The sequence below is a fragment of the Eurytemora carolleeae genome, unplaced genomic scaffold, assembly GCF_000591075.1.
Source record: "Eurytemora carolleeae unplaced genomic scaffold, Eaff_2.0 scaffold1008, whole genome shotgun sequence".
NCBI classification, from domain to species: domain Eukaryota; kingdom Metazoa; phylum Arthropoda; class Copepoda; order Calanoida; family Temoridae; genus Eurytemora; species Eurytemora carolleeae.
The window spans coordinates 23,247-34,899 of NW_019396908.1; the positions used below are offsets into that span (position 1 = coordinate 23,247).

Sequence of the window (11,653 nt, forward strand, 5' to 3'; positions counted from 1 at the left end):
AAAATACTCAATTGAATGTAGAAACCAAAAATCAAGCTTCAAATCGTCATATTCTTTGAGTTGTGGGTCAGTATTACAGTCTCATTTTTTGTGGGTAACCATAGCAACATATAGTTCTCTGTACTACTGGTATATTACTCTCAAGGTATTATAAATAGGTAGATAGATAAAGAATAAGATCAAGATCAAGATCAAGTTCAAGTTCAAGATCAGGATTAAGATTAAGATTAAGACCAAGACCAAGATTCAGATTAAGACCAAGATCAAGGCAAAGATTACGATCAAGACCAAGATCAAGATTAAGATAAAGATCGAAATCAAGTCCATAACAAGACCAAGACTAAAACCAAGATCAGACCAAGACCAAGACCGAGATTAAAACTAAGGCAAAGACCAAAACCAAGATTAAGATCAAGACCAAGGCCAAGATTAAGACAAAGAAATAGATTAAGTCTCAGACCAAGATCAATGTATGTATCGAGATCAAGATTTTTAATTTCAACAGAAAATGAAAATCTTGATTAGAATAAATACCTTGACAATTGTGGAGATGACCTGACCACGGGGATGATTCCTGTTTCCGGTCATGGTCTGGGACTGTACTTTTATACCTTGATATTATTATTATTATTATTACTATAATTATTATAATTATTATCATTATATTTATGTAGTTTTCAAATATTTTCAAGATAAATTATTAAGTTCTTATTACTTCCATCATCACTTTCGTACATAGACACTCCAACCTTGACTTCCATAGATACTTGTCTAAACAATAGTTAACTAAGTAATTAACTATATCAATCAATCAATCGATCAAATATATCAATAAATTAATCAAATATATCAATCAATTAATCAACTAAATCAATCAATTAGTCAACAAAATCAATTAATTATTCAACTATATCAATCAATTTATCAACTAAATCAATCAATTAATCAACTATATCAATCAATTAATCAAGTATATAAATCAATTAATCAACTAAATCAATCAATTAATCAACTATAACAATCAATTAAACAACTAAATCAATCAATTAATCAGCTAAATCAATTAATTAATCAACTAAATCAATCAATTAATCAACTTTATTAATCAATTAATCAATATTATATTATGGTTTACCAACCACGCCACGCATCAAATTCTCCTATTTTAAGGGATTTCCAAAATGTGGTCTGGCGTTTTTGTTTTGATTTTGAGAAATTTGTCTAAAATTCTAAATATTTAATACATCCAAGATTGTTTAATTCTCCAACAGTATTTATAAAACAAAGAAGGAGGTTAAATTTTACTAAGTTTTATAATGTATTTCTTTACTCCTTTGGCATCTATTATATTTACGAAAATGAAAACAAATTGTAAGTCCAGGGTCCAATGTCTAATGTACTTCATAGAAAAGTACATGAAAACTTGTCTATGATACTATTCATGTTACAAGATTCTTACTTGTACTGTAGGGAAGGAAAGAGTTCACTGTATTGTCCTTGTCTGAAAACAAAAGAAGATTAGCAATCTAAAGATATATATTCACTTTACTTGTTGGTGCCATTGAAATTCTTATTTTTCTTTTTACAAAATGCAACGCTAAGACACTTTTCGAGAAATAAATTTAAAATTTAATTTCGTTGATTTATTTTATTGGAAAATGAAAAATAAGGCTTAAGTAATTAAATATATTTATAATCCTCAAGCTGGGTTTATCTGTACCTAGAGCTAGGTTTATCTATACCTAGAGCTAGGTTTATCTATACCTAGAGCTAGGTTTATCTATACCTAGAGCTAGGTTTATCTATACCTAGAGCTAGGTTTATCTATACCTAGGTTTATCTATACCTGGAGCTAGGTTTATCTATACCTAGAGCTAGGTTGAGTAAAGAGTAGGTTTCCAGGAACTATATGAGATTTGACCACCTCTTGATCCACTAATCCTTTATCCAGACCCTGATTATCATAATCATATAATTACAATACAAATAGGTGTCGCATTTTCAAAATTTAGGGATTTTCGTTCACAATAACTCTGAGGTAGAAGCCCAAAGAATTTACGGGCATGCTCTCTCTCTCTATCTGTATTGTCATTCTAAGCAGCATGAGCGTAACTCCTTTGGGCTTCTCTCTCAGGGTTATTGTGTACGAAAAACCCCTAAATCTTGAAAAAAAAAAATATAGTGTTCAAACTGTATTTTTATTAATCTATGATCATAATTATACAACTTGAAAGATATAAAAATAGTTAAATGTATCAGTCAGAATACATAAGCTACGGCTTAGTGCTTTCTCCTATGATTAACATCTGGCCTCCTTGTATTAACAAACAATATGTAAATGAAATTTAAAAAGAATATCATTATATCTAATATCTACATAATAACGCTCTTCGCTCATAATATATATATTCATATGATAGCTATAACTGGTAAAACGGCTGAATAAAATTAACTGATTGTTATAAGAAAACCCGTGGATACCATTGGGTTAACAAAGATTTAAATGAATATTTAACATTTTTTCTTCAAAATTCAAAATTCGAAACTGTTTTATTTCAACGCCGGGCACTTCAGCCAGTTATATAATTGGTGAATAATATCCGATATTAATAATAAAAATTATAAACTATATGATGACTAGAGTATAGAGTACCTGGAAAGCTGAATCTACTGGCAGGAAGAAAGTATATTTTCCATATTGTTCAAACTCAGGAAACTTGTCCATTCCTAGACTTCTTATCTGCTCAGTATACTTATCAATAGAATACTCACCTAGCCTGCACAATAGTGGATACTTAGATACTTAGATAATTAGATAATAAGACAATTAGATAATTAGACAATAACATAATTATTGGATAATTAGATAATTAGATAATAAGACAATCAGATAATTAGATAATTAGATAATTAGACAATAACATAATCATTGAATAATTAGATAATTAGATAATTAAATAATTAGTTAATTAGATAATTAGATAATGAGAAAAGAAAGCTAATTCAAATAAAAACAGGGTTCGGAAAAAAGCAAGATCTTTTTAGAAATAGTTCTTTCTTGTAAAGTGGCAAATTACAAGGACATCCCTTTTCTTTTTTCAAAATTACCCAATATATGATTGAAAGATGTATGAAAGATGTAGGAGCAAGAAGAAAATAAAGAACAAGAAATATAGAAATCTCAAAATATTCTAATCTGATATCAAATAAATATTTTAAAATATTGTAAAATTTTAACTAAAATAAATCATTAAAGTTAAAAATATGTGAATTTCCCTACTTGTATTTTTGAGTATTATTAAGAATATCACCAGCCTAAAGTTGAATTCATGTTTTGTCAGACAAAACAAAAGATTTTTTAAAAAAATCATAAAAATAAATCAGAACAAGATAATTTTAAATCTAGGATTAAGTAGGGTTGAAATGTTTTTTAGAATTTTTTTAAAAATCATAAAAATGAAGAAATTCTTTCAGATGGGATTAAAATTAAATAGATGGGCAAAAGAAAAAAATGACACAAATATAATGAAATGATATACTATTTTTTTGTAATTCTAAATATTAAAAATATCATCAAATAATTGTAAATGCTATGCTAAATGATAAAAAAGTAAAAGCAAATGAAGCAATTGAAGGAATGCAGGAAATGCATGAAATGCATATATATCTATGTATGCATGAATTGTTCCTTTATATCAACATAGTCTGCCACACTGTTCTCTGCTTGTGGAATCAAGGGTTCAAGAACAGAATCTAAATGTTAGAAATCACTATCAGGGGCTTAAGAACAGAATCTAAATGTTAGAAATAACTATCAGGGGCTCAAGAACAGAATACAAATGTTAGAAATTACTATAAGGGGCTCAAGAACAGAATCTAAATGTTAGAAATTACTATCAGGGGTTCAAGAAAAGAATCTAAATGTTAGAAATAACTATCAGGGGTTCAAGAACAGAATCTAAATGTTACAAATTAATATCAGGGGTTCAAGAACAGAATCTGAATGTTAGAAATTACTAAAAAGGGGTTCAAGAACAGAATCTAAATGTTACAAATTACTATCAGGGGTTCAAGAACAGAATCTAAATGTTAGAAATTACAAAAAGGGGTTCAAGAACAGAATCTAAATGTTAGAAATTACTAAAAGGGGTTCGAGAACAGAAACTAAATGTTAGAAATAACTATCAGGGGTTCAAGAACAGAATCTAAATGTTAGAAATTACAGAAAGGGGTTCACATCAGGCCCACATTTTTTTGTGGAAACTCGGACTCACATGACCGAGGGAGAGTTATAGGCCGGTTAAAGTTGAAAAAAATACGTAGAAAAATCCCGTTTTTCATTTGTTTTAGACATTCATCAATGTAAACAGAAAAGTCTGATAAATTTAAAGTTAAATAATGTACTAAAAATGGCATCTTTAGAAGCAAAAATCGTCACTAAAAAAGAGGCGCACTGCAAGCCTAATATTTCCTTTATAAAGTTACCTATAAGATAAAGAAACTGTTTGTTCCCAGTATCAGTAGTTACAGGGAGAACTAGGGATACTTTAGCCTGGTTCACGTACAGTTCAGAGTTCTTCCTCCTGTACAGTACATCATAATTGTAGATACGACATAAATGAGAGTTCAACCTTCCTCGTGTACAGTATCACATGAATTTCAGAGTACAACATAATTTAGATGCGGCAAAATGAGAGTACATACAGCTAGCTAGAAACCCTTCCTCCTGTATATTACAAGATAATCGTACAATATGTATAGACGGGAATCATTGAGGAGACTCATTCTCCCCTACAGTAAACATGAATTGTACATAATATAAAGATGCGACATAATTAAGAGTACAGACAAAACCCTTCTTCCTGTACATTTTACATGATAGTTGTGCAACATATATAGGTGGGAATTATTGAGGAAATTATTTCTCCTGTACAGTAAATATGAATTATACATAATATATAGATGCGGCATAATTAAGAGTACAGACAAAACCCTTTCTCCTGTACAGTACATGATGATTGTACACATATTTAGATGCGGCATATATTAGAGAACAGACGGAAACCCTTCCTCCTGTACATTACATAAATTGTACACTGTACAGAATATAAAAATGGGAATATATGAGAGTATAGATGGGAACCCTTCCTATTTACAGTAACCATGAATTGTACAGAATGTACAAATGGGAATAAACGAGAGTACAAGCTAAAACTTTCCTCCTGCACATTATTCATATTTTTATTCAACTACAAAGCACGAGATAATACAAATAAAAAATTACAATTTTCTATGTAGTTTGGACCCGCCTAACCAGAGTAGATTGTCTTAATTGGTTGGCCCACTATAAACGAATGAGAATTGCAAATGAAAAACAATGTACTTTGTACATTTTAAAAGAATGATGATAAATCAGGAAAAAGGTAAGGAGGAGGTGAGGGAGTATAAGGGAAAGGGAGGATACTCAGCGTAAGGGTTGGAACAGAGGGTAACATATGTTATTAAAATCATGTTTATGAACTACAGGGTGAAGAATATAGTAAAGACTAAGTTTATCCACATGATACACAGTTTTTTTTTACAGATATAATTTGCATAACTATCTAAATAGATATTGGCGACTTTACTTTTAAACAATTTTGCAGATTAAGTTTTTTTCAGCTCTAATTCAATCGAATTCCATATTTTTGGAAATAAAGCAGAGGGAAAACATTCTAGAGTTTTAAAGAGAACCCGTTCAAGTTTATATGATTTTGTTCTATTTGGTTCAGCTAAAGAATTAAACATATCCTGGAAGGAAGCTGGAAGGTTTTCATAAAATTATTTATGCATAAAAGATAGAACACCTAGTTTATTATATGTATCATCATTATACATGATAATTATACAGAATATGAAGAAGGAAATACAAATAATAGTACAGGTCTCTTAATTTGAAAACAAAAATATATAAAATGTTGTAAACATTAATCATCATAGGCCTGTAAGCTCGATAACTTGATGTGCAATGAGCTGTAAAGTATGGAAATGGTGTTAAATCGGAATATACAAAAGAAACATTATTTACATAAATCTTAAAAATGGATAAATCTAGATAAATCTAGATAAATCTAGATAATCTAGTTAATCTACAGGGTGTCCCACGAACCATGAGATAACAAGACGATTTGAGAGCCGTCTTTGAAACTTATTTATTTGTGATATTCAGTCGTAAACCTTTTACTTTAACATATATAATTCTTGAAACAATGACCACCAAATTATCCTAGTCCTGGCATTTCTAAAATGTGTTCTGCTTTTTTTTGTGCTGTCAATATTACCAGAGATATTGAGAAGTTTGTTCAAATTTCAATTTTATTAAACAAATCCAAAATTGTCGAAATCTTATCAAAATTCTTCATATTATAGGGATAGTTTGTGATTATTAACTCTAGAATGTTACTGATTAAATTTCGGCTACGAATAAAAAGCGTAAATGTTTTCCAAAGATGAAAGACGACAATTCAGTCGGCTTGCAACTGTCATATTGCGTGGGACACCATGGACATAAATCTAGAAAAAATCAGATCTGATTACCTGACCCAGAGTGGTGGATGACCCTGTAGCAGGCTGGTCAATCTTTCCTCCAGTTCATCCTCACTAATAGCAGTGTTCACTTAACATATACAAACTTTATCTTTAAACTAAAGATAATTCAAATTTTTAAATAATATTTTTGATTTTAAGGAAACTTCAGAGTTTAAACAATGTATAAACTTTAAATCCTTTTCACAATTTTATTTCGGGGAAAAAAGCCGATTTATTTTAATGAATATTTTTAGATAGAAATGTCTTTATTATTACATTGCATGCAAGAAATATGCTAAGGATTAACAGCCTTCAAAATTTGGAATCATTTTAAAGGTTCTTAATAAGGGGCGTATACAGGTTTTTTCACTATCCTAAGAGGGGTATAGGTGGGAATCAGTTTATCCTCCTTCTGAGTGCACCCATCATTTTAATTTTAATCAAACCCTTTCTTTATATCGTAAAAATACAACTATGTACACTAGAAGAATATTACAACTGTTTTTAGAAGTACTTTTAAACAAAAAATCAAATTTATACATTTTTTTTACTTAACTCGAAATAAAGAAGTAAGGAATTTTAAGCAAAATAGAAAATATATTTCGAAAATTATTTATTTATGCAGACAAAATACAAAATGTTAATACCTGTTTGTAGGTTAGAGTGTGGAAAAGCTGATGCTAAAAAATGCGCTATGAATACTTTGCAGCATGGTGTACACAACTTTTTACGGATTTATGGTGTGCATTTTTTCTATGAATTTATCCGCAAAAAGTTGTGCTGATTAATAATTCTGAAGCTGAATGCAGGTTTAACTAAATTTGATAAAATCGACGAGAAATAATGATATTTCAAGGGATATTTTCATGTGACCTTTAATTTCTAGACAGGCATATCAGATTAACAACGGTACCCTTTAAACCTTTCTCCGGACAATGATGAGGAAGATATTCTCAGTTGTATAGCTGAAGATTCAGTGCCGGGAGACTGTGCTTTCCATGCTAATGTACACTCGCGCGGTTTCTTGGCACTTAATTTCCTTCTACATAAATAAGAATATCTACCAAGTCCTTAATAAAACAAAAGTTAGAAGGGTACTGTCGTAAATCGGACATGCCACTCCATAAATGGCACTTGAAAGTAAGCTTCCAATACCTTTAATAAAAGTACATTAACATTTAAATACACTGTAAATTGTACAGGAGACGTGCGGTATTCGTAACCAAATTGAAATCAACTTTTACATATGAAGGAAATGAGTTTATGAAATGTCGTTTTTTCCATTGTATATATTAGGAAATTAATTAGCGTATCCAAATTTAATCGGATCTTGATATGAGGGGCGTGTCGGCAATGACCAACAGAGGTCAACGTAACCATGTTGCGCGCCGGAAAGACTAGAATGGAGATTCAGGCAAGCACAGTTCTCTCCAAGCACATATTTTTTGAATATTCAAACAAAATTCCGGCGGTTATTTGATGATAGACGCCGAAGCAACTGTCACAGCCAAGAAATCGTCGATATAGCGTGCAAATCATGATCAATGACGACCTGGGCACGCCCTACATGCATATTGGGAGGTTGATAGGCACTATCGATTGTCTGGTGAGGAAGATTATGACGGAGGAGATAGGGTACAAATCGTACATCCACCGAAAGAGTATTTAATAATATGCCGCGCGCTAAAGTCGTCAGTGCCTGCTCTGCCGGTTTTATTAGATAAACATGTTCGATATGACTAAATAAACATCCTTTAAAAAAACGTTATCAAAAATTAGTTTTTGTCAGTTTTAAAGAGATTTCAATTTGGTCTATACGAATACCGCACGCACTCTGTATGTATAACTGTCTTTGTTTGAAGTTTGGCACAACATTTATTTACTTTAAAGGTCATTAACAGATTCCCAAGGGTACCCTTAAAAGCTTGATAAAGATGTCCATTTTTATCTAATTAGAATTGACCCATTCACTTAATTAGTGATTTAATAAGTATATAGTAAAACTTTTTGTATTTGTAACAACATCAAGTACACTTAAGTATTTCTATAAAGTTTTCTGTCTATTTCAGTGTTTTCTGGTTATCCCTGTACAATACAATGTGCAGAAGATTAATTGTATTTTTAAGCTTAAAAGTGCTTAATCCTATAAATGATCCTATTATGTTTTCCTGCAGAAGAAATGCGCAAGTCAATTTTTTAACTAACTCACAATTAACAATTAAATCAGTTTTCAAAGGATAAAAAACATTGTCATCTATGTAATTCATTAAATTGAAAAAAAGCTTTTAAGGGTGAATCGGGCATTGTCATCTTTACATGGAGGTTCACTTAAAATTACGCTTACAGTTCCTCTAATATACAACCTCGATTGTGATATCTTTGCAATCTTTGAATTGCACGCGCAGAGTGATGTGATAACTTAGCGTGCGTAAACTGTAAAGGAGCGATCATTAATTCATAATTCATAAATCATAATATGCATTCGGGGTCTCAAAGAATATTTCTATTTAGCAAAGTGTCTGAATTTCATCCGAATATATTTACAAATTTATTATTAGTATCATTGAAATATTAGAAATTATTGTCCATTGTCCAATATTATAAATGTTCAATTGAATTTTTTTCTATCTCCCTTTCAATGCTAAAGCATGATGTTCTACAATCTACAAAGCATTAATGCAGAAACTTAACAAAAGCAAAAAAATATATTCTGCCTTCATGGGTAATTCATTTATGATAACTGATGATTTATATAGATTTAAATGTGCGATTTCAAAAAAAATACTAAAATAAAAAAATGAGAAAATTCAAATAAGAGTTAGAAAATATTTTTATGTAATAATTTGAATCACACTTTAATACATTAGTCGGCGTTTATGTCAGTAAAAATGAAGACGACTTTTTATTTAAGATTTCTGACAAGCCTTTTTCAAATTACAAGTTTGCAAGCTTAAACAAAGATAAGTTGTAATTGGCAACTTCTGTTTGTTTCCATGTTTATGTGAATCCATAAAAAAATCAAAATTAAAATCGAAAGTCGTCTTTATTGTATTGATATACATACGACGACAACTGCATGATATATTTTGGTAAAATGTGGTGTTAGATTGCATAGGAATAATTGTAATGGTTTACCAATATGGTTGAGAAGAAGTGCCTTGTTCCTATCCCCCTTATACTGGTTGAGGGCTGTGTTGGAGGGGGCGAAAAGGGTGAGGTACCCCTCCATGTAGTGCTTGTGCACCCCCTCAGTACTCTCCAGCAACTCGGCAAACTAAATATATGAATATTAATGAACCACCAACCATATTTAAAACGAGTAATGTCTAGTTTATTTGAAACTAAAACTTAAGGCTTCACACGCACCTCTGACCCTTCAGTAAAAGTAAATTCAACCTGAAGTCTGACCGCATCAACCTTGTTGCATCGGCTAGTCCTATTGAGTGTCTGCTTAATTTACTCAATGTCCCGGCAATACAGTACAAAATGTGACCGGAAAGGTTGACCCGGCTCGGAAATTCAGATGTACGACGGCTGCCCGTGTTCATAAAGTTTTGAAATGTATTTAAAACTTGTATGCTCGATACGTTTTTTTTTTTTTTTGCAAAATTTTTATATGAGCCTTAAAATCTTATCTAATCAAGAATGAATAATGTCCTGCCATTTAAAAATATTAATATCCATTGTGGGTTTTCAAAAAAGTGGTTTGTAGAAACCAAGCAGAAACAATGGAGCATCTGAACACTTTTATTAAGCGAGAAATGGAGAATATCTTCCACATTATAGATCATATAGAGCACGGAGGGACACTTGAAAAATAAATATTTTTTTTCAATTTTTTAAAGAATATTTAAATACAGTTAATTATATTATATAAATAACAATTAAAAAATCTGAACTAAAAAATAGATTAAATTATTTGTGAGAACCTGTGAATGAGTGGCTCTATTCTTCAGTAGTTGCAGTACATTACCAGCATTGGAAACAACAACACAGACAAACAATAACACCAAAACTGGTTTCAACATCATTGTAACCTGACAACAAGAACTGAAGTTAGTTGGAGAAAACCTTTGTTAATACTAAGCTGTATGATGTGAAGCCTTAGATGGATATCAATAAAATGTTTTGGATTCACCATAATTTTATACAAAATAAATTTATATATAGACAAATTGTCAGTTAAACTTTAAAAGAATGTTTATTCATATTTTAATCTTTCAAAATCACCGTTTCCAATTGTCAAAAGAATATTTAAAAAATATATATCTTAATTATATATTGGCGACACATATTAAATTGATTAGAAGTGTGTTTGCCTAAACACTGCAATATGAAAGCTGTATCACAATATCACTTTATATAAATCCCCGAGTTTCAGTTTTTGCGGGTTCTCAACAGAATTGTGAATTATTGTCATTGTTGTTTAAAGTTTATCTTCTTTATTCATGTTTTCTCCACACTATTCAATCTCAATTCTGTCCATTATATCCTTAGTCTTTTATAGTTATAAATATTTGCCTGCACGTAAAATTGCCGCTTTAGTGTTTGTAAATTTAACCAGCTGCAGTCTAAAGTCAGATCGAGTCAACCTAGTTGCACCAGCTAGACCTGCCATACAGAGCTAGGCAAACTATATTGACCCCTGCTGTTCTTCTGCCAGTGTGGTTGGTGTACCGTATGGGGCTGTACAAACTAAAGATTCAGCTCGGATTCAATTGAGTGTGTCTGTTATAGTGCTTCGAGTATATTGAAAGCTATCTGGATTGAAATTACCAATAGAAGAAAAATAATAGAATATCAATTAAAACTAATAAATTTACAAATTAACATTTAAACTGACAAACTGTTTGTTAAAATTGTACAAGTACAGATTATAGAACCAAATGAATCTAAACTTTGCTGCAACTGGAAAGTATCAGGAAAGTAGGATGGGTTGATATATCTATCTATCTATCTATCTATCTATCTATCTAGACGGGGTGGTATCAGCTGACCAAAGAAACTTTCTATTCTCCAATATTCCCTTTGGAAACCCTAACCATGCAATCTATCTATCTATCTAAAGATATCTTTCTAATCCACC

The 11,653-nt window shown here is 30.8% G+C and overlaps 1 protein-coding gene across 1 annotated transcript; it reads right to left on the bottom strand.

Annotated features, from left to right (window-relative positions):
* Nucleotides 1-498: 498 nt before the first annotated feature.
* On the bottom strand, nucleotides 499-10,650 carry LOC111709972 (fasciclin-1). The gene is made up of 12 exons (XM_023483955.1): nucleotides 10,497-10,650; nucleotides 9,703-9,841; nucleotides 7,215-7,247; nucleotides 6,577-6,655; nucleotides 4,486-4,583; nucleotides 3,689-3,753; nucleotides 3,281-3,315; nucleotides 2,654-2,777; nucleotides 1,869-1,954; nucleotides 1,460-1,501; nucleotides 716-771; nucleotides 499-611 (listed from the first exon to the last, which is right to left on the bottom strand). The coding sequence occupies exons 1-12, from the start codon at nucleotides 10,596-10,598 to the stop codon at nucleotides 499-501; spliced, it is 972 nt and encodes a 323-aa protein (XP_023339723.1). The 5' UTR covers nucleotides 10,599-10,650.
* Between the last annotated feature and the right edge of the window lie 1,003 nt (nucleotides 10,651-11,653).